The 24,329-nt window shown below is 45.7% G+C and overlaps 1 protein-coding gene across 1 annotated transcript in view; it reads left to right on the top strand.

Annotated features, from left to right (window-relative positions):
• The window catches only part of RCAN3 (RCAN family member 3), a 398,660-nt gene that overhangs the window by 252,632 nt on the left and 121,699 nt on the right, over window positions 1-24,329 (top strand). Inside the window, exon 3 of the mRNA XM_069643243.1 lies at window positions 9,861-10,034. Coding sequence (XP_069499344.1) covers window positions 9,861-10,034 — 174 coding nt within the window. The remainder of the gene's footprint in view (window positions 1-9,860; window positions 10,035-24,329) is intronic.

The following is a 24,329-nucleotide window of genomic DNA, read 5'->3' as shown; positions in this document are numbered from 1 at the left end:
TAATAATGCTTTCAATATTCATATAGCTGACATCGTTGGTTAATTCATCGCTTACCGGACCGTGAAAATTGGCAACAGTTTCAGCTGAGCCTGAATGCTAGTAGACCTCAGCTATGTGTAGGGTCCATTGTTGTTCCGTTACCCCAAAATTTCTGAACTGGACTTCTGTGACGTATGAGACCTATACCGCTTGGAGGAGTTTGGAGGTTCTTGCTTCGAAGTCAGGGCACCCCAAGAATGGAATTCCTTGCCCCTCTTCATTAAATCATCTCCATCACTGACCTTTCTTAAGAAAGCGATCAAGACTCTTCTCTTTAACTGTCTGGATTAGATCTCTCTCTGTTACGTGCACTTTCATCCTGCCTGACTCAACTTGTCTGTCCATTTGTGTGTACGCTGAGGCCCATGGGTGTGTAACGCGCTAGTAAAACTAAAAATAAATAAATATACAGATACCAAACCTTGCGAGAGTCATTGGCCTTAATCAGCTTATATATCAGCTTTCAATTAGCTGAACAAATGCTACCTTTATGTTGGTGCAGCCAGTTTTTATACATGGATCTAACGGTGGCAATTTTAGCTTTTTTGGATTGACTCACCCATTAAGCAACTATGCCGAATAGAGGCAATCTGAAGCCTCTGAGCCCCCTTCTTGGCATGAATCGCTACATTGAATAAATGGGGCATATTTTCCTTGTGCTCCCAGTCCCGCCTGACTGTCTGCATGGGAGGCCACACGGCTTGTAAATGAATCCTGCAGCCTCCCACTGCATTTGTCAATCAAGGACCTGTGTGACCAGCCTCACATCTCAATTTCCTCGTATTAGCCTCGGTTCAAATGATCCGATTATTCTGGGCACAAGTACTTACTCTAATTGTTCGGGTTCTAGTAAGGTGATCCTTAGCGTAACATGATCAATTAGACATGTAGGTATGATCTCGTGTCATCGACCGAGTTGGTGGCAAATAGGCAGTCAAGGTTGAAAGCAGTTAAACCAGCTTGGATTTGGGATTAGGGGATCTAATTGAAATGGTAACAAAAAATCCACCCAAACAGCCCAACTTTTTACTAAATCGAGTGCATAATTGATCGCACTCTCGTAAATGTAATTCCCAAGGTGGTTAAAAAGGTGCATTGAAATCACCTCCCAATACAATTTCACCCCCAGGATTAGTGTAGGGGCACCGTTCAAGAACCTTATTAATTTCTTCTCTTAAGGAGGTGGCCAGCTTGCCACCTGGAGGATGGTATATGTTAACAATTAGCCTATCAATGTTAACAAGAAGGACATTATTTATGATGAGAGGTACTGTTTACAGTTTTCATATGCATGCTGTTAAATTTTTGCATCAAGGTGTGCTCGTACTTCAATGCAAAGCCCCCCTTTTGGTCGACCTCTCAAGTTCAATGTTGCTGGCCGCTTGAAAATTGTAAACCCCTCTAATAAAAGGTCTGACTTCAACCAAGTCTCTTGTAGGAGAAATATGTCCGCGGAGGCAAATGCCCCCGTGCCGTCTGTGTGAGAGACAGAGGAATTCTGGCCCGCGTATTCCATGACAAAATGGAGCATCGCGATCTTTAAACCATGCTTCAATAATAACTGCCCCTGTGCACCGACTACCACATCCGGTGTCAGATGGCTATTTTGTTGCTCGGATTGGGTTTGAACCTTTGTGAACAGATCGCTTCTTTGTCTGGTTTTGTGCCTCAATCTTTTTAGGTACAACCCGCAGCTCATCACCATTGGGAATAACTAATTGAGTAGTACGAATATCAGTTACTAGGTTCCAGAGCTGCTTGGAGAACTCTTTCCACAGCCACCAAAGAAACCAAAGTCACAATAGACCAGTTGGTGGAACTATACAAGGTGGGCAATGCCACGTTTCTATGTCACGCAAAGTCAATCATTCCAAGCCCTGGATTTTACCATAGCTTACCATACGGTGTTTTTGCTTGCGGAATGGGCTTTCATTTGTAGGAGACAATTCCTCAAATCGAAGGGGCCGATGCTTAATGCTACGAGATCCTGATGCCTCCCAGGGTCTAGACGGCCACAGTGGATATGACCCACTAACTGCACTGCTGTCTCCAGGGCCACAGGTATGCGTCTCCTGCAAAGACACATATATTTTCTAACTCCTTGCTCCGACGCCTGGGAGGGAGTTGATCACTGGAATAGGACACTCATGATAATGCATGAGCTCCATATTCCAATTAAAACCTCCTCGCTCCAGCGTCGGAGCAGCGACGTAATCATCTGAATAGGGTGCTGATGCAAAGCATCTATTTTTATTATATGCGCCCCGCCGTCGCGAGCTGGTGTGGCAGGGGGCCAATGGCGCCCCGAGCGGTCGCCTGGCCCGCCCTGCCATTAGGCTGGCCCTCGTGTATAGCATCTTAATTGACACATTAAAGTTATGTTTTCGGCAAAACATGTCCCCACACACGCTCTGTCCATTGCTGCCCGCTCCTCCACTACCTCCCTCTCCCCCCAGATCATGGCCCCTCACTTGTCTCAGGCTCTCTGCCCATTTTCTTGTTTTGTCCTTTCCAGTCCCAGCCCGCTCGGCACACATCCAGTGTGTGTGGCGTTGACACTCCATAGGCAGTGGTGTCTCCAGGAATCAAATTTAGTGGGGGCACAAAGGGGACCACAGACCAGTAGGGGAGCCGACTATAAAAGGGCAATGTGTATGCTGTTCCCAAATTGACACGGGCAAAGTAGTCCAAAGTGGCCTGAGGGTGGCAAAAATCGTGCATTTATATGGAAAGCAATTCTGTTTTATGTATATATCTTAATGTTAACGATATTTTCTCATTATCTATCTATCTATCTATCTATCTATCTATCTATCTATCTATCTATCTATCTATCTATCTATCTATCTATCTATCTATCTCCAACATTCGATATATTGCCCAGCACACACACAGCACCAGTTAAGTTCGCTCCTGGTATCGGGCCTTCATGGGCAATTTGTTCAGATGTTGCCTGTGGTCATTGGCTGGTAATGGACACCTTACCGTAAAAGACCAAAATGGTGAGGAACACGCCTACATTCAGTATATTTATGGAAACTTAATATTTATAGAGGGTGCGTGGGAGAATAACAACTCTTGCACTCGGTACAAGAACCTACAAAAAGTGGCCACAACCTGTGCGGGGGACGCGTTGTCCCACAGACTGTGGGCACTTTCTGTATGTTCTTGCTAATGGATACCTGACATTTTATGCACTTTGAAAAGATAGTGTCCATATTGTGCCCCGGACGCATCTTCTGTAGGTGGCCTTTTACAAGTGTGTCATTAATATCCAGAGGTCGCGCTGCCTTTTTGTGCATCTCTCATCTGGCTGCAGGTGCTTTTCTGGAGGGTTAGTGCAGTGCTTTCTCAGCAGTGTCTTTGTGTGGACATTTAATAGTGCAAATGTAGCAAGAGCGCTGAGAATATCCAGAGCAGGCATGTGAACTAGAGGAGCGCAGTGTGTGTGTGTGCGCGCATTATACCAGCGGTCAACTAGTGACAAGATATGATCCTTTAAAGCAATGTCTTCTGCAGAGATGGAGCCACTGTGCTGTCTCGAGGGCAGTGTATCCCTTTCAGACCAGAAGATGGAAAACAGGCTGAGCAAAGGGACCGCAAAGGTGCAAGTGGCGGCCGGGGAAAGGAAGATAGCAGATTAGATCATCAAGCCCCCTGCTTCCCTCATCGGAGCTGGGGGCTCAGCTTGGAAACCCATGTCATGGGAGAGCTACCCGCAAGACCCCACATTTGAATTTTAACTATTGGCAGCTGGCCTGATTGTTGAAATTCAAATTGGGGTCTTTCTTCACTTTGCCCTCACTCCCTCGGGTAGGGCAGGGCTTGCCTTTTCACCTAGCTGTGCAAGCATGTGCTTGCCCGCAGTCACAATGGCAAGCCCTGGACACCGACTGCTGACTTTCACTTCTGTGCCGCTGTCCTGTGTGTGCCATGCGGGCGACGCCAGCCACTGCAGAGAGAGTGGCCCACGTAAGGGAGGCAGGGGAGTATCCAGCATTGCACGAGTGGAGGGCGAGCCAAGACAAAAAGTCCTGCTACTTTCCCCCTCAAATGCAGTGCGCGCAATTCCATACGGTCTCGTTCACCCCCCTCCCCCAAATCGGCCACCCCTGCCCCAATCTACTTTTTTGGTAACATTAGTGGCAGACAGCATTTTAACAATACAAAAAAATAAGACTCCAGAAACCTTACAGATGCAGGAAACCTGTCTATTAGAGCTGTGCCCAGGCGCTCGGGCGCAAAATGCATGCAAACCTAATTTGCATATGGATTGCACCCACAGAAAGGACTTCACAGAAATGGTCATCGCAAGGAGCATCATCAGTCTTTGATACTTGGAGGCACCATGGACGTATGAGACTTTAGAGTAAGTTGCCATAAGTAAGCCAAGTGGCAAATGAGGTAGTAGTGCACAATGCCTCAATTGCACTCTTATTATATATGTCATTAGGCTTTGTTTAAATGACAGCATGATCTATTATCATAAGGTATGAAGTGAATCACTTACAGAGCTGCAGATACATGATTTGCCCAGGATCACACACTTTGGGTGAAATCGGGATGCTGAGCACATCTTCCCAGGTTTAGTTCATATATATATATTAAGGTTTTGCTTTGCACTTCATGTGCTCAAATAATACTTTATAGCAGTGTCTTGGAAACAAACCACATTACATAATAAACTACCCTTTCATAGTAAACCAACTATACACTATATACATTGTCATAGAAATATGTTGAGTAAATGAGTATGGCTTTAGTTTTATTCTCCCCATCCTGCTTGCAAAGTCAGAATAGCGTCATGCAGATTAACGTGAGCCTAACAAATCCCCTTTGGGTTTTAAAGCCATAGTAATGTCATAAAGCAGGCAGCATTGTGCACCCTTCTCACTTCTGATCACTTCTCTCGTTCCCATTTCTGAAGGGACAAAAGTCCCTGCTAATAGTTCTCCCTTTTCACCCCCCTCCCCCTCTCTAGTGCCTAATGGCTCATAGTGTAATGCTCTGTTGACACGTATCAATGTGAGGGCCTTCTGCTGCCTGGAGCTCCTTGGGACATTGTCCTGGCAGCGGGACACCTCTACCGTTCCGAAAGGTTAAGTGTCCTGCTGCCAGGACAATGACATGCTGAGCCGCAATAGCTCAGCACACTTTGTCCTGCAAGAGGGACACCTTTTCCGTTGGGCAGCCTCATTGAGGTTCCTAATGGGAGGGGTGTCCCTCTGAAAAATATCCCGGTCTTGCAAGGGAGCGGGGGGCACAAGATTTCATAGGAGGGACTTGGGCCCCACATGACCTCACCCGAGCGATGCATCTGTGTATGGCATTACACTTAGTTTGGGTTACCTTTAATGGGGGACAGCTTGTGACCCCCAGAGCTCTAGTTTAAATTTTTTCCCTTCATGTGAAAAGGTGGTCCGTGGAATTGCAGCTGTAAAATGGCCTACTGCTTTAGTGACCATAAGCACTGAAACATTTTATGACGGCGGTTACCTCCTTTGAACTCAAGCAATCGGATTTTGTTATTAATATTGTATTTCAAGAAGCAACAGAGCGCTTTACAGAGGTATACACCAAAACATATCCATAACGGAGTGCTTTACAAAGGTGTTCAACATTACAGATGCATAACAGAGTGCCTTTCAGTGGTAACGGAACAGATATACAGCGGGGTGTAGGATACAGAGTGATGTTCCTAGGAGGGGTACAGCTGTACCGGGTAGCACGGAGGAGATGGGGGAGGGGCAGCGCCTAGCGAGTCAGGTGATACAAGGGTGAGGTGATGGCCTAGGTGTTGATGAGAAGAGATCCCTTGAAGAGGTGGACCTTGAGTTCTTAAATCACTTAGCAGTTCTCTGGGGATCTAGGCAAGCACATAATGCCACCCAAAGGGGCTTGAAGCACCAAGGGATAACAGGGTGGAGGGGCCAAGCCCCCCTGCCCCGCCTGCTGTCTTAGTATGGGACACGCAGGCAGGTTATTGAAGTGGGGCCATATAGTATGGCCCCTATGTAGGCTACATGCACAGGGGGAGTGGCCTCTTTGCTTGTCTGCTCCCCCTGCAGCAAGATTAGCGTTGTAGACGCAAGTGACCCTAACATTTTATCAGCTGGCAGAACTTGCCGTAGACGTGGACCAGCAGCAAGGCGCACGACCGTGGCTGAAGCAGGCAGCACCGTCAGTGCTGGGGAAGGATTAATGTCCATCTGAAGGTGCAAGGCAGCAGATCCTTCATCCTTTCATCCAACCCACGTTCTTTACGCGTGCATCCTGAGTGTCGGAGCAGGGAGAGAAGTAGCAACCTGCATGTGTCCAACAGGGAGCCGGAGCAGAGAGCGGCACCACCGTCGGCGGGAGCATAAGCGAGGGCTAGGCATGATACGATATGATATGATTGTTTATTTATATAGCGCCTATACACAACGTGTTTCAAAGTGCTTCAAGGCAAGGGAGGGAACAAGGGAAAATACAACCACATTCTTACAGGCCATGAACAGTAAGGGTGTGAAATTAACTATCGTACTCGGCCTGATGACATTTCAGATAGTGCAAGAGCTAAGACATAGATAAGGAAGGGAGGGGGAGAATGGGAAGGAAATGGAAACAGACAGGCGACTGTACCTGTACTAGGCCATGGGTAAGTGCACCCACCCCTGCCCAGCAAGCCACCTGCCCACCAAGCCATCTGTCCACCAGCACAATATCAGACTGCATTCAGCAAGAAAGCAGGAATGCCGGTAGAAAGAGTACTGCGGCATGGCGAGTAATTGTAAAGAGACGTGTCAATTTGAGGAAAAGCCCATAAAACGTGACCAGAGCGTGGCAGCCATTTTGGAAGGGGCAATTGAAATAAAGAAAGGAGCATACCATATGGGGGTTGCACGGTGGTCATTTTGGGTGTGGAAAAAGAAGAATGGTATCCTCATTCAGTAACTAAAAGTGACTTTGACACAAATAGGTGTATCCCTTGATTTGTTTGAGGACACTGGGACAATAGAGAAACGGGGGTGTCTGCATATAGGCCTGCAGCACCGTGCAGGAGGAAGTGGAGGCAACAACAACCACACAGGCTAGTGAGACTTATCTTTCTTGTCACTCATCTTCCTCGTCATTGGTAGTGCTGGAAGATACCGAGGGGGAGGACTATGTGCTGGACACCCCGCAGCAGAGAAGCACCAAAGAGATAGTACGCAGCTCTAAAAAGGCATGGAAGAGGGAGACGTCCAGCATCAGCCAAGAGAATGCTTGCTGGGATAACTATTGGTTGTAGGCTGGGGTAAATGTGGAAGGGTGCATGAGCGCAGCGCTGGTGGAGAGAAGCAGAATGATGGAGCCATCAAGGGTGGGAGGCACAGGCTAAGGGGCAGCAGCACCCAGTGTTCATCGACATATTTACTTTGCTCGTGCTAGAGCAGGTGGGGCTGGACATAGTAAAGGAGGACAGGAAGGACGACGATAGGAGGAATAGCGGGAAGAGAGTGAGGAACGAAAGGAACATCTTGAATTGGCTATATGCTTTTAGGAGGTACACCTCCACCATGGTGGAGAAGTGCCTGGGTGACGCTGCTGCGCTCATCACTTAAGAACAGCGCATCCACGAGGCCCATGAGGAGCATGGGGGGATGGGACGCTTGGCTCAGATACAATGAGGGTTTCAGGTTGAAGATGCAAATGTTTCCCAGCATGAACTGGGACAACGAGGATGTGTCAGGATACATCCATAAGATGATTTTGAGGGGATTGGGTCCTCCGACGTATTCCATATCTATGACATGTAATCACCACAGCTGTGCTGCTTCGGAAAATCTTCGGCTCCTGCGTCGATGACGTCGATACGCCGGGCTACCAGTCATTTGGTCGACAATGCAGGACGCCGAAGATTTTCCAAAGCAGCACAGCTGTGGTGATTACATGTCATAGATATGGAATACGTCGTCGGACCATCCCATCGAAAGAACGTTACCAGGTAAGCAATGGGCACAAGAGCATACCATTGGGGAAGCAGCGGCCAGGCAGGAGTCAATATCCGAATTGGGGCAGATGGGAGTTATCAGAATGGCGAGAGGGGAAGGCACCCCCTTCATGGTGGGGGGTGGTGCCTGGCCTAGGGACAGCATATTGAGGAGGGACACCTCCTGCTGGAAATTTGAAAAGGGTAACTATACGTGGGGAGCCAAGTTCAAGGTCAGACAAGTGTGCAGCTTAGGCAGCGGAGAGCACACTGCTGCCCGGTGCAGAAGGGAGTAGCAACACATCCTCAAGCAGAGGGAGCAAGCGAAGGAGGTGGAACTTAGGGCGAGGGAAACGTCCCCAACCATTGCCATGCTCGGGAGACAGCACCCTCTCGTTTTATTATGGGGGGGCATCCGGGATACTCTTGAGCGGCAGCCAGGGGAAGGAGACCATCCGGCTAGTAGGGCGCAAATTCGGATCAGGGAGAAAAGGGGCAATGGGTCAAGGGGAGTGAAGGAAGATGGCCTTGTGTTAGACCGACTCCCATTTGTTTGGTAAGGAAGGAATGAGAGGGGAAGAACTGGAGAAAATGGGCAGAACTTTCATGGACGAGGGCCCCTGGCATAGTAAGGATCCGCTTAGGGGGAATGACCTGGCACAACTAGGCAGAAGGCAACTGCTGCATGATATGTGCGCCATGAAGTGGGCATTGAGCAAGGCCTTGGGGGGGCTTGCGAGTTGTCTTGGTCAGAAATGATTCCGAGGGTCACAAGGAGGGTGGCACATTCTGGCTGACATCTTTAGATTCCCTGGGTAGTACGAGAAGGAAGGGTTCCCCTGTCAGGCATGGGGTCGTACCTCTTTTTCAGACCTTTGTGGACGTCATGAGAAGGCTAGGATGAGGATTGTAGTGCAGTTTTCGGCATGAGTGGGGGTGGCAAAGGGGCGGAAACCCATTTTTGCTGTGGCAATACAGGCGATCGAGCAGTGCCTAACTAATCTCCTGCGGGAGGTTTAAAAGGACCAAGGGTCACTGGCCACCTGTTAGCCTAATACAGCGGGGTGGTGCATGGTATAAACAGGAGAGGCGCCCCTGGTCGTCAGCTTCCAGCTTGGGCTGGTGGAAAAGAAAAGCATAACTCCACTCCCTGCAGCCCCACAGAGGCGCCGACCAGTGTGTTTTGGCCAGATCGAGAGGCTCTTGAAGTTTCGGGGAGTGGTGGCCTAATTATGCTGCGAAGGATTGGACGAGTAAAAGAGAGCTGACTAAATAAATGAAGGAACAGAGAAAGGTGAAAAGGGGGTGCCAAGGAATGTGTAAACAGAAAGGTGCTGCCGATCATCTGTGATTGTAGTAATGTATGGAAGATGGTATTGTTTGGTTTGAAGTGATAGTGTGAAATGTTTAAAATAAACTGCAGCCTTGTTATTTAGCCGAGGTGGGCTACAACGGGATGTTACTTATCTTGCCAGATGGGGGGCGAGCAGTAGCCGACTTCCCATGTTAGACCTTAGCGATAGCATTTGCTACTCCGTGGTCTTCAAAGTTTGCAGCACGTGGGCTTCCGTGCAAGAGGCTGTGCAGGACTCCTGTCTCTGGAAGCTAGAGTGTTCACCTCCAGGGCCTCATGGAACAATCCAGACTTGCCCTGTGAAGGCAAAACCACCAGCAGGCCACAAGTAGTAGTTTCAAGGATTCTTTATGACCTAACTTTACTTAATATGACCCACAATTCAGACATAGGGGGTAACCAGATTTCAGCTGGGATTAAAAACAAGCAGGAGAATGTTCTCCCCATGTAAACCATATACTGAAACCATAAATTAAATCCAGTGTTGTGTAACTGCTGTGTTCTCCTTGCAGGCGCGATTTGAAGCACTTTTCACCATCTACGACAGCCATGTCACGTTTCAGCTGTTTAAAAGCTTCCGGAGAGTACGGATCAATTTCAGCAACCCTGAAGCTGCCGCCCGGGCCCGGATAGAACTCCATGAGTCGGACTTTAATGGGAAAAAACTGAAGCTTTATTTTGCACAGGTAGGTTCTGATGCTCGTAGAGTGTCCAGCATAAGTAATCATATAGGGACACGCACTGTACTCTCATCACTATTTTACTGAATTACACAGTTGAGTTACCTTTTTTAAAATACATCATCTTTTATTAAGTATATTGTGTCATACAATTGTCTGCAATGAACATTGCCAGTACTGACTGAACATTGTAGTCCAAACCATCTTCCATCCACATATGTTTAATACAATCTGAGGGTCCTACACGCGTGAGGGATCATGGATACAGGGGACGTCACACTAGGGATAGTATTACTGGCACGCGCTATTCAACGTCCCTTTTCGAGTTTCGAAAAACAAACTGTAATACTCTGCAGCTGTATACACTCAATAGTAAACAAAAAAAAGAAACGCAGTAGCAAGGCATGCGCAATCTAACATGAATATATAAATAGAGTAAGACTCTTATTGGTAGAGCAGGTGACCAAAGGAGGAGAAAAGGAGAGCGGCAAGGAAGGAGCATCAGGCTTGTGGGATGGCTAGGATTAGAAGGGACGTGCAAACAAGATGAGAGGGAAGAAAAAGAGAGGACGAGGGACAGTAGAAGGGAAACATAGGGAGAAATGAAATGGAGAAGAGATACGGTACGGAGAAGTGGGAATCAACTTTGTATTTTGAGCCATTTAAATATCGCATCACACCAGCATATTGGTACCATCATAATTGTTCTTCCCAGCTGCAGTGTAATAATTGTGTGTTGCGATTATCGAAATCATTGCGTTGCATAGACCATGTGTCCCATCTCCACAGCTTGTGTGTATTACAAAGAACATTGTTGCATCTGACTAGCTGTAAGCATTCCATTTTTGTGTACACTTCCAAGACCATGTATATCAAGATGTCTGTTAGTAGCAAAGCGAATATCAGTATTTTCAAAATGTAGGTATGGACAGGGTTTACAGATATATCCATGAGAGATATTATTGGCAAACAGTAGTTAAACCAATGAGTCAGCAGAAATATTTAGAAATTCCTCCAGCAATGACCATAACCAATGCTTTCGCCGGAGCTACTGCAGCTTTTGGGAGAGGTAACTCTCCGTTTGATGTGTATAAGCTCTCTCATTCCACCAACTAGTCATTGAAAGTAGGCCCAAATCCTTCCAATTATATGTGATCAGCTTGAAGGTGAACAGGTGGCCAGGGAAAGGCTATTGCTTTTGGATCTTGACCCTGGAAGGGGGAGAAGTGAGGGAGGGTCACCTGGGTGGAGGATCCTTGGGGATTGGGGAGAGGATATCAACAGGCGAGACATGGTATCCCCCTTCCCTTCCCAAGTGAGAGCCAAACTCCCCCTCCCCCGGCCTTTATGGTCTATTGTAAAACATTTTCCCTTATTTAGATCATCATAGTACTGGGACGAGTAAGTGGCGACTAAGAGCAGAGCATACTGACTTGTCATTGCACCACTCTAGTCTTGAGACGAGGAAGAGGCCTGCTAACTGGTATAAGGGTCGGGCATGTCTAAAAGGTTTCACAAATTGGAGTGAGGCAACTGAGGTTGGGGATTCACCTGCCACCTGTCGTGTGGCTGCAGGTGTATAAAAAGAGAGGCTATCCGAGAGACTGGGAGGAGAGAAGCTTGGTCCTGCAGGAGAGTCAGGGCTCCGGCAAGTACCCCCAAGAAGCTGTGTGGCCAAGGCCAGGACGGGCTGTGAGAGGGTCACAGAGGTGGGAGCTTCTTTGGTTGAGTGTCCGCATCAGTAGCTTTGGGGACGGAAGTGATTCACAAGCTGCGAGTCACTGACAGCGTCCGCGGGAAGAAGGCGGAGCTGCCATCACCCCATAGAGAAGGCGAAGTGTGAGCGGGGCTCGCCATCTATAGAAACTGTACCAGCAGTGCGAGAGCCGAAGAAACAGCCACCCCGGGGGAGACGCCAGGGACCGGTCAGTGAAAAGGGAAGAGCACTCGAACCAGGGCACTCCTGGGGGCTGTTCGAACGTCAAAGTAAATGCTGAATGAATGAAGGACTATGTGCACAATACCGTGAACCGAAAGTAATGGAATAATATAAGTTCAACTTTGATTAACAGAATGAGAAATCCAAATCGGTGACTACAGAATTGAAGAGAAACTTGTGCAGCAGTTATGAACAAATGCTAAGTTTGTGTGAAACACGTATACAGTATATTAAAGGCCAAGAGCGAATCGTATGAAACGAAGTACAAAGCAATTGTGGAATATTACCGAAAAGTATGAAAGCAAATGTGGTAAAGGAGTGAGAGTGCCACCAAGTGAACTGCATGAGAAACCACTGTGTAACAAAGCCAAGAGGCTGACAACGAAGGAAAAGCATTTTGGCAGAGCCAAGAGGCTGCCAAGGAAGAACCAAGTGAGCGTAAACTAGCACACAGGCATAGATACAGAAGAACCTGTGTGGGCTAAAAGGCTTAGGGTTTCTGGTTGCGCAATGGGTAGACCGTGTGGTCTGACAACTGTGCCTAGACCAGGAATACCCTTCTTTTGAAAACCTAAAGAACTGTATTGATATCGATAGTCAAGGCAAATGGACACCGAAGATTGCTGAAGTGAAGCAAAAGGATAACAATCTGGAGCTGATTGTGCAGTATGGAGAATATGTTGATAAGCTGGATTCTTGGGACAGGGAACATGTGACTATTTGAACTGTGTTGCTTACTTGGGGAAGGGAACCCCGAGATCTCTTTTGGAACTATGCTATCTTCTTGGGGAAGGGAACCCTGAGATCTCTGTTGGAACTGCGTTGTCTACTTGGGGAAGAGAATCCTGAGACGTTTGTGTAACTGTCTTGAACTTGGGGAAGGGGAGCTGAAAAGCAAACCAGGAGCTGGAAGAAGCTCAGAACTTTATTTGAAACACTATTCCTTTATTATTGGCATGCCTACACATTGTTTAGCTGTAGTTCTGAGGGCAAGCATAGGTTTTGGACACAACAGACTTTTAAGTTGAACTTGCTGACTCAGATTTTCTTTAGTTTCTTCAGGTAGGGAAATCCCACCTTAGCATAGGGCAAGTAAGGCCTTCAACTATCCAGACATATAAGTTAATAAAACACTTCTGTTTGAATTTTGAATCTGTTGTCTGTCTCTTGTTTATGATTACTTCACAGTATCTAGGAGTGTTACTTGAATGGGGTCTCCACTGAAGTCCGGATAAGCACTTCCACAGAGAATTGAAATTTGATAATGGAAGAGAGATGCTGCATATTCTTAGAATCAGTAGCCAGACAGTTGTTCTGTGAAGGCATCTTGGAGTAAGACGCAGACAACAGTTCCTGAATTAACAATAAAACTTTATTCACAAAAGTCAAGATGGAAAAAGGCCTATTTTGCCCTGTAATATGGTGGGATTCTGCTACCAAACCAAAACTAAGGAAAGTCACAGTTCAAGAGTTTAACTGATCTTTCTGAGTACAAAACCTATACTTGCCCTCGCAACAAATCTATACAAAGTGTAGGGATGTCGGTGAAAGTGAGCGTCTCCCCAAAATACAGTAATAACTCCCCAACGAGAGTCAATAATGGACACGCCCCGGGAGGGGAATGAAACCAAGACCAAGTGCGGGTGAAGATAAAAAGTAAAGTTTATCTAAAACCAAATAGGGCAAGCAGAGGACTCCGCAAACTCCGAGAGCTCTCTGCTGGACCATAGAAAAACATTCATATTTATTACAAAAGTGTTACAAAAGTATGTCATTGATGATGTAAACTATAGGGGGCACATAAGTTGTGGGGATTGGATGGTGCAGACTAGACATTATGTATTTTTTAGGCACAGTGCTCCAGGATTGGCAGAGGTCCACGTGGTGCGAGCGCAGGGAGCGCAGGTCAGCTGGGCCCTTCTGGGTGATGCGCAGGGTCGGATGATGTCCGAGCAGCTAAAATTTATGCTATCTAACATTGCCCTTGTGGCCACACATACCTTGTACGTTATTTATGCATTTCGATATATGAGAAATATATCACTTAACGTCTGACCTGGACAATAAAAGTGAGAATACCTGGGTCCAGGTGCTGAGCCTATTCACAAGATTGTGGTCACATTCATCAACTATTCTTTTCGATTTCATAAGGCAATTGTTTGTTTGTTATCGAGAGGGGAATATATTGCCACACATTGGATCAGGGGTCTGGGGTGAACTGGGGTGGTAAATTGATATGGAGCATGCAGTTCTTGCATCAAAAGGCTTTGGGGTAAGGGGCTTATTGTCCGTATTTCTTTGACCAGAGTCTGGGGGTGCGAGATGAGTTCATGGTGACATCATGTGTCAAAGGGCTGAGGGGAGGGGTGGATACCTGGTGCGGGCTCAGCGGAAGGGTGAGAGGTTACATTTGTAGCATCAGAGCATCAGTGAGAAAAGAGCCTTTCGCCATAAACCCAGCAGGAGGGGGAGAAGGGTGGGGGCTGAATGCGCGGCGCTGCAAGAGAGGGAGATAAGGCCTGTTGCTCTTGGTCCTGTTCGATTTGTGGATTTATATGTGAATCATTAGGATGAGGTAAAACCAAGGTATTGCCATTGTATGAACAACAAATAATAGAACGAGCACTGCTTACATTAAATACTATATCTTTACACTTATGATCGTCGTGCTGAAAAATTACTCCATTTACATCAGCCTGGTGAGGGGTCTTCTGGGAGTGGGACACCTGATGGTGAGACACGGTATCCCATCTCCCTGTAACACCTTTACCCCATCTTATTCGGGAACCCCCCACACCTTTTCCTTCACAAACACTTTCACACAGACAGCCTGCTTCGGGAGATGCCAGACTCACACCTGGGCATTGTACCTGACATGTCGCTCTACTATGGTCAGGCAAGGTCAGGCTTCTCCACATGGATAAAAGGCAGTGTACGAGAGCACACTCTGAGCGAGGCAAAGCACACAAAGGAATAGCATTTTCCAAACCAAGAATGGTGCGCAAGGAGGGAGATACCCTTGGCCTTTCCGGCAAGAAGCCGTTACTTTCAAGAATCCTTCAGATTAAAAAAGCATAAGGCCAGGAAATCCTGCATTGTGTGTCGGAGATACCCGGGGCCCTCCTGCATGGCTGACTGAGTCGGGAGGAGCAGCAGCCGCCATGGTACCGTTCCTTGGCTCCAGGATGAAAGCAGCGCCAGAGAGATCAACACAACCGGTGAGTTGGGGAGACCGATGCAAGACCAGTCTGTGTGGAAGTCAAAGTTGTAAATGGCAACATTGTATAAAGAGCGCAAGAACGAAGATTGGTAACGCGTGTGATGAAAGACACGAGTAAAGCTTAATTGCTGAACTTTAACAGAGAAAGATATAATACCAGTGACAGTGGTCTGGCACCGTGAGTGTGCTCAATCGAAGGTCTTTGTGAGGTATCCAGCCAAGAAGTGTCAGAAGTGAAAGTAAAAGATGAGAAATGAAGTGAATCAAAGTGGTCCCACTACGGTTTAAGCAAAATCCGTCGCACAATCGAAAGTCTTCGATTTTTGATACAAAGAGCTTAGAAAGTGAGATCACATGGTCCGAACCCGAACGAGGGAGACCAATTGTGAACATTGTGCTTAAGGGGTCCGAGTCCGAACGGGGGAGAACCGTTGTGAACATTGTGCTTAAGGGGTCCGAACCCGAACGAGGTAGACCAATTGTGAACATTGTGCTTAAGGGGTCCGAACCCGAACGAGGTAGACCAATTGTGAACATTGTGCTTAAGGGGTCCGAACCCAAACGAGGGAGACCAATTGTGAACATTATGCTTAAGTGGTCCAAGCCTGAAGGAGGGAGACCCATGGTGAACAGTGGACCCGAGAACTTGTGAATGTGAAAATCCTGATAAGAAAGGAACTTTGGTTCTTGTTTGTTACGTCGGGCCCTCTGCAATAAGAGACTGTTATAGGGAAATAGACTTTGGCAGACGGCCCTGATACCTATGCTTTGATCTGTATGCTCGTGGCAGAGAAGCCAGAGTGCGTGTGAAGCTCAAGTGTGCCGCCTTGTCCCATGCTGAAAACGTGGGGAAGGGAAGCCAACTGGTCAACTATCCTGATATATTTCTTGAACACTTATCTTTTTGCAGACATTTATGTCCCACACCATTTGTATTTAGAAGTAAGGATTGGGAATAGGTTTATTAGTATAGGCCCTTTTATTTTGACAGAGTCTCCACTAGGACTGCCTTATTATTATTTGATGGTCGTAGCTTGCTCCCATCCTTAGATTTAGGGCTAGATAGGCGTTCAACCCATTGAAGTTCAATGAACCCCCTTGAATTGTGATCACTTGTGTCTGTCTTCACTGTTTGATACCATGCCTTCCTTACACGAGTCACACTAACCCAAGTCTCCCTGAACCACAAAAACACTTCATGTTATGTACTTTTTGCAACAGTTAAACCTCCCACATATTTTATTACAAATCATCCCTCCACACATCATTGGTCAAACCTATACAAAAGAAATCCAGTCTTCTCTAATTCCGACGTTCTCATTGGTCACATTCAGTTATCTACCATCAGCTCATATTTGTAGCACACGCCTTTCCTGGTAGGTCGTAGCATAGTTATACATTTAAACATAAATATAATTCAATACAAGTTCCAGCTGGCCTGGGACCTTTTAACCCCAGACCTGATTGCACATGGTTTGCAAGGACACTGAAACTGTCAACACCGCCCTTAGGTATCTCTTCACCCCAGGTTTATTGCTCAGCCACGTACAGATGGCCATACCTATCTGAACAATGAATAACTGGCTATCATGTACTTCAAAAGATTGCATCTCCTTCCCGAAAGAATACCAGATCATATAACCCCAACCCGGCTGTAACTCTGTAACTGACCATCTGATAATGTTGCCTTCACTCAGCCTCCATCCTTGAAAAAAAACTGTTTTCCCGGTCCCACAGAGTTCACTTTGCAAAGACCTGGCTGCAGGGTTTGGTCAAACTATGAAAAGCGCACAGCATACAGATTTGTACATTCCCCATGTACCCCAACCTGCCCTCAACATATATCCCTTGAGACTCCTATGTATGTATACTGGTGCAGGCATGTTTTCAAACTACCGCTTTCTGTTCAGAAAGGTTCCTTCATGACATCTCCTTTATCGCATGCGCATTATGAAACTCGTCCAGTCTCTAGGCACTCATTGGTTTTGACATTTATCTTGCTGCGCGCGTGCAAATTAAATCTATCAACTTAAACACAAAGTAACGCGAAATGTAACGCATATCCCATTCTCATTAACTACTCTAGATTCATGGAAAATGCAACATTGTGCCAACTTCGCGGCTCCCCCAGTCACGACTATGGCGCGTGTCCCCCTCTTTCTAATTGGGATCTTTCCTGACTACTCCAACACAAGCAAGCTCACATTTGAGATTAGGGTGTGATTGGTTGATCTGTCATTATCTTGTAAACAGCAGAGGCTGAAGTTGGTGTCCTAGTAAAACAGCATTGGTTCGAATCCGGGTTCTGTTCTAGCTTTTGGTTGCACCAGACTAGTTTTAAGTACCTCAGCAATTCTCCTCCTGGGTAATTAAAGGTTGACTGTATGAGCAGAAATTTGACTAAACCAGAGTTTGACCAAAGTTGCCTCATGTATATTATACCTATTGTGGTGAAAAAATGACTACTCATGGCTCTGGTGGATTGGTGAACAATTTTAGTAAAAAAACAATAACAAAACTGAACCAATGGCAGCATGAGACTTCAGTGCAAATGAGACCCAAAGGAACACATGCGTTTCAATGGAAGGGGTGGTCCCAACAGGGCTAGTGCTCACCTTGAAACAATGTTGCTGGCAGAGAACAAAGCCTCCTTATACAGGCTTTTTGCACCAGCTGTGTTATTTCTTGTTGGTGTTATCAGGGAAGACAGGATAGTAACCAATTTAGTCAAGGTGATTATATGACTTGAAGATTCACACGGTTTTAAGGAGGCGAAAAACGCTTGAAAAATGAGGACTTCTGTCTACCAATGCAGCTTTTCCCAAGAAAGTTGGAGCCTAAAACATGCTTACATATGCCAAAAGGGAAACCCGACACAAGCAGGAACTGTGACTGCGAGCATTCCTACGTGCAGTGCGAGGAGCCTTCCGTGGAAGTACATGCGCAATACAATACAGTCTCCCCTTGCAAAAGCAAGTAACATTTGCCTAAACATGGCAGTTTGCAGGGCCTATTAAGCATTATAATGCAGTAACGTGCTAGGAGAGTACATACGATTTTCAATTCCCACATTTTCCCCCACTCTAATTGTGCCCTGGATAGCCAAAATGTAGGTTTGTCCGCTATTTTTAGGTACTCATTGAACTTTAGCGGCTGCGAGTTCTGGGCGCCAAACTCACTTCCTCTACATTATCCCCAGATAAATCCTTGCGGGTGCTTAGCATTCTATGCATGTCTGAAAGTGATGGTTTACCTTTCAAGTAGGGGATGTCATGTCTTAGGTAAGGGATGGCAAAATCTGCTTCCAAGGCAAGCGACCTAGGCGTGCAGGTGAGACTAGTGTCTCATGCCATATCATTCGCTGATTGGTCATGAAAGCGTTGTGGTTTGTCTTATAATGGGGTTACCAAATCCACCCTGAGGAGGGTGTGAGCTAAGCCTATTAAGTGATAGTCTTGGTGTTTTCCCTTTCCACAAAATATGTGGAAGCACTATATTAATATATTTAAAAAAGAGAAGGAGGTCATTCCAAGGGTATCATTTTAAAGGATTACAGGGCTAACTAACATTGTAATGGTTTCCACGCAGCGCCACCAAGAGAGGAGCATTGAACCATTTAGTTAGTAGATTAATTGCATTTAATACCATGGGGTTTCCGAAACATATTTTCTATGTTGCCAGAGGCAGTATTTTCTTTTTTAGCGTCATTTTTTTCAGTTTTGTCTGTTTAATTTGTACCCACACAAGCTGGAATAACATGATTTTTCATCTAACAAGGCAGGGAGGGAGGTGAACAGGTCTTTCATGCATGTCAATATATAATCTGTGTATGGAGATGTTTTAATTTGGAGAGAGCGCGTACCTACACCTTCGATCGATTGGTTAAATAACCACTGTACAGCAGTTCTCAAGATGGACCAAATAGAAGAGACAGTGGGCAGCATTGTTTCATGCCACAGTTCAGGTCAAATTAGGGGTAGAATATACCAGTCCCGATTACTGAGGGTCTAGAATGGTGATGCGTATTAAAGAAATACAATTCTGGTCCAGTCCGTGGCATCGTAGGGCAAAGACTCTGTGACTCTATCCTCATTCTTTGATGACAAAATTAACATTATCAGGCAGAATATTGCTGACCAGTTGGCCCCGTCGGAAGTACTCTCAACCGACACAGCCCCTTAGCAGTCTCTCCATTCCTTGTCCACCTTTCTGGTTTTTCAGGATGCAGATGTTGTTCGAGCTACTCTTTTTTCTTTTTTTTTTCTTTTAAATGTGTTTATTGGTTAAATTGTGACAGCTTCATTCCACAGTTGCATTTTCAATAAACAATGTTTAATTCTGCAATTTGTCAAACATTACCTTTGGCATTGAACATCTTAAACCAGTATATAAAAACTTAAACTTTTTCAATGTATGACATGAGCTTACACGGCCGGGGTGAAGGGTTGCTAGTTGTTGCAAATAATTACTGATCAGGTGTGGGCAATCGGGTCGGCAATAGTATTACAAGATCAGCAATAGTATTACAAATTGTCGTTACTGTTCTTGGTTCAGTTTCTAATTTACATTGACCTAGGATTCTCATTAGATCACCCTTCTTTTTATTCCTCCCAATCATGGTGGGCGTAGATCTGGAGTATTCATTAATTCATTCAACATTTGTCCCCAATCCATCCCCGTGTCCTCGTCTGCCTCAGTTGTGGTCTTTAGTATCTCCATCTCTGCCATCCCCCAGCGGTGTGCATCCTTCATCCATAGTTGTATAGATGGGTCTCTCAGGTTCTTCCATGGGATTGCTATCCTACGTTTGGCCAGTGTAAATAGGAAAGCTACTATTTTTCTTTTTGTCTTGGCCAGCTTGCCTCCTGGTAGTATCCCCCATAAGCATGTTTTCTGGTGCGCAGGTATACACGCTGTGTGCCCAGGAATTGGATTTACCACTTCCTCCCAAAATGTCCTAATCTTTGGGCAATCCCAGACCTCCCAAAATGTCCTAATCTTTGGGCAATCCCAGACCATATTCCAGAAGCCTCTGTACATCGTGGGCAAGTATGTGGATGTTGTGAGTTAATCATATGGAGTCTAGTTGGTGTCATGTATACCCTGTGTATAAAGTTGTACTGTATGAGCCGGAATCTTACAAATTCTCGATACCTTCCGAGTTTGCTCCCATATTCTGGCCCATTGTTCTTTGGGGATCTTCACTTTCACATTCACATTCGAATCATCTCTTTCCCATTTAGCCATGACTCATAATTCTGGATTTTGCTTAAATTCCCCAATTTTATGATAGAAGGTCGAGATCAGTCTCTTGCTATTTCCGGTGTCTAACATTTGTTGCATTAGGGGATTATGCTCCGGTTCCTTTGGGGTCTAGTCCCAAAGAGCGGCCCAATCGTTTCACTATTTGGGCATAGCTCAAAAAAGCTCCTAGAGGCATTTCATAGCATTGGTGCCAATCTTAGAACTATAACAGTTTCCGTTCTTTTTAAAGATTCCCCAGTTTAGTACACCCCTTATGTCGTAGTTTAGAGGAATCGAGATTTCAAAAGCTCTACGGTACGTCTGGGATATACAACTGGGGTCCGAGTATTTTCCCTGGTATTTGTTTCCAAATCTCTCTTGGTACAGCATACATTTCGTTCTTCCATATGCATGCCATCAGGTCCCACAACAATCATATTCCCTTCATGTGTGACAAAGTCTCACAGCAGTCGTCTTAGATCCCCTTCTGGTTTATCCACCCAGATACTGTTTGAATTTTAGCCGCTGCTAAATAAGTTTCAAATTCAGGTAAGGTGAGTACCCCTTCTGTGTATGGCCTATGAAGAGTGGTAAGTGCCACTCGTCTGCGATTCCAGCCCCATAGCAACTCCCCTATTTTAGCATCCATCATTTGAAAAAAAACATTTTCTTATTCTTGTACAGTATATTAACACAATAATAAAGCAGTCTGGCTAACACCACCATTTTACATAAGGCAATTTTACCCATCAAGGAGAGTGGCAGGGATTTCCAGAATTCTATTTAGTCTCCTATGTTTGACAATGCCCTCCCAGTGTTGAACATGAAAGTCTTCTCCATTTCATGAAAAATGGTGACTCCCAAGTAGTGAAAGGATTCGAGTTCCCAACAAATCCCCCGTTGCAGGAGCAGATCTACTGGTTGTGTATGCATGGATCCTAATGGGAATACTAGGGATTCTTCTCTGATCACATCGCAGTCTGACAGCTTTCTAAAGTTGGCTAATATCTCGAGTATTAGCAGAACATTTTCTATAGGGTTAATAACGTATTTCAGTGCATTGTCTGCGTATAAGGATATATTATGCCTAATGCCTCGAACCCTTATCCACGTCTCCTATATGTATTCCCTGAAGTAGTCTGCCAAGGATTCCAGAGCTATGGAGAACAGGATTGTTGATACCACCCTCCCTTGCCTGGTTCTTCTCTCTAGTGTCAATTGTTCAGATATCCAATCACCTGTTTTGACTCTTGCCTGGGGGCTTGAGTATAATAACCGAATCTACCACAATATTTGAGGTCCCATCCCAATCTCCCTTAACACTCAGCAGAGCCACGGCCACTCCACCGAATCAAAGGCCTTAGTGGCATCTAATTTCATCCAGACTAGTTCTTCCTTTGAGTGTTGGACTTGTTCCATTACAAATTGCAATCTCCTGATGTTCATGGAGGTGTTGCGCCCTCCCTCGAAACCGCATTGATCTGGGTGTACTATATTGGGAACCCTTTTCTCCAGTCGAGATGCAATGAATTTTCCCTAATATTTTCGTGTCGATGTTTAATAACGATATTGGTCTCTATGAATTACAGTAATTGGGATCTGTTCCAGCCATTCTTAATATGAAATCAGCCTCGATCCCGCTCAGCCTATTTAAAACTGCCATCCCTGTGATTGCACCTCTTGTCACTGCAGATGTTGAACTTTCTTTCTCCAATTCCCATGTCCCTGCTCCAATTAAACATGCTCTGATTATCCCTCGTCTCAAAAAGCCTACTCTGGATTCACCTATCCCTCCCAATTTCCGACCCATTTCATGGCCTACCCAATGAAACCTTTGGAAGCTCTAGTCACCCCACTTAGCTCGTTCTTGGAGGATTCTGGCTTTCTTGAGCCTTTCCGGTCTGGTTTCCGTCCTGCCCGGGGCACACAATCGGTCCTCGTGTCGGCAGTGGATGATTTGGCCCAGACTGTGGATCAGGGTGGTGTTGGTGCCATGATCCTGCTGGACTTCTCTGCCGCATGTGGACCATGGCATCCTCATGAACAGGCTGCCACTAGCAGGGGTCTCTGGCCCAGTCCTGGTCTGGTTTGGGTCCTTTCTCTACGACCGCTCGCAGTCTTTCTCTTTTTCCTTTTACTTCACCTCCTGTGGAGCCCCCCAAGACTCTGCTCTTTCTCCTCTTCTTTTCATTCTCTAAATCCAGGCTGTTAAATTGATTCACTCTTTTGGGTTTCAGTGCTTCTCGTATGCGGATGACCCTCAAATCTTGGTGCAGGTTTATCCCTCTCTTCTTGCCATGGATGAACGATGTTGTGTCTGTTTGCTCTCCATTTATGCATATGAAAAAATTGGTTTTGCCTTAACGGTGACAAAACCTTTTCCAGGTTTGGGAATACCATGAATCACAATCTCAAAAGGTACCTTGTGCTTTATTATCAGAGCTGTAGAATACAAATAAATGCAAAGGCTAGGGGAAAGGGGGTCTCTATGTGTATGAAAGAAACCTAAGACAACATTTTCCTGGTTCAATTTTGTGATGGCTATCTTAGTTTCATCCAAAGTAATCTTGTGTCCTAATTTCGTAAACGTTGTTGGTGAAATAGCATGTTGTGTAGGTAGGGTTCGATTTGACTGGTAAGCAGATATGTTTCACGAGCTACATAAGGGTGTGTAGTAGCTTGCAAAGGAGCTCACCATATCCTTCTCTTTAACAATGGCTTTGCCTTCCACTGTTGGGGCAGCAATGTTGTTAATGTGTTCCCTAGTTTTTAGGTATAAGGCAAGTTGAGTGCCTCCTTTTCTTGGTGGCGTAGTATTTTAACAGAGTTCTGGACGCTGTACGAGCACTGATTATTATACTCCGTGTTGGCACCTTTGAGGGTTTTTAATGTTTCTGGCGAGGGCATTAGCAGGTAATCCAAATGCAGATTCTTTAGAGCTCAAAGGGACTTTGCTGCTTCCTGGTTTGCCACCCTGCTCTTGCATGCCACATACCCAATTATATGGCCTCAAATGGCAACTTCATAAGCATCCCAAATCAGAACCTGGTGCGCGTCTCCGGTATTATTCAGTTGAAAGACTTCCTGTGTGAATAGTAAAATCGAGGATTTCAATTCTACAGAGCTTAGCAAAACCATGTTAAGACGCCATTTATTGGTTCTTCTGGACACCGCCTCCCAATCTAAAGCCATTAACGCGGGGGCATGGTCCAAGAGTGAGGGGTGAAAGTTCAGCTCTATATACATGTGTCTTCAGGCTCTTGGTAAGAAAAAGATAGTCCATTCATGAGCAAGATTTGTGTATGCGGGGGAAAAAAGGTTCATTCTAGTGCGTCGGATTGCGTAGCTGCCACACACCTATGAATCTTCTTATTCGGGATACACTGTTCAAATGTCCTGTGCGTTGTAGACGGGCACAACCTACACAGGTACATTGCTGTCACTGTCGATTACTAGAGATCACCAACTTGAAGGCTGTACCATTTTAGGAAGTTCCTTCCAAAATCTGTAGTCTGCTTGATTTGGTCCATAAAGATTCAAAATTGTGAGCAGTGTCATGTCAATCATACATTTTACTATAACCCACCTACCTGAGCTGTCGGCGCTGGTATTGAGAATCTGTACAAAATCTGCCCGTCCCACTGAGACCATTGGTATCCAGAGTCCTCAATTGAGTCTGGGTGTTTTATCTTTTAACAGGAAATACTAGACCTTTAACACTCCATATAATAACATGTACTTTTGGAAAGTTGTTTTACGGGAGATCTAGGTGCAGAGGTTGGGGTCGAAAATGGTGGATTTGCCTGCTCCATTGAGGAAGGTGTTCTACATAGGTACTAGGGATCAGCCTGGCCTGTAAATGTCTTCAGTATACTACAGCATTTAAAGGATTCCCAGA

Source organism: Ambystoma mexicanum, chromosome 1p, assembly GCF_040938575.1.
Source record: "Ambystoma mexicanum isolate Mex_15411 chromosome 1p, UKY_AmexF1_1, whole genome shotgun sequence".
Classification (NCBI taxonomy): domain Eukaryota; kingdom Metazoa; phylum Chordata; class Amphibia; order Caudata; family Ambystomatidae; genus Ambystoma; species Ambystoma mexicanum.
Note: the sequence above shows the minus strand (reverse complement) of the source record. Positions and strands in the feature narration are given on the sequence as shown.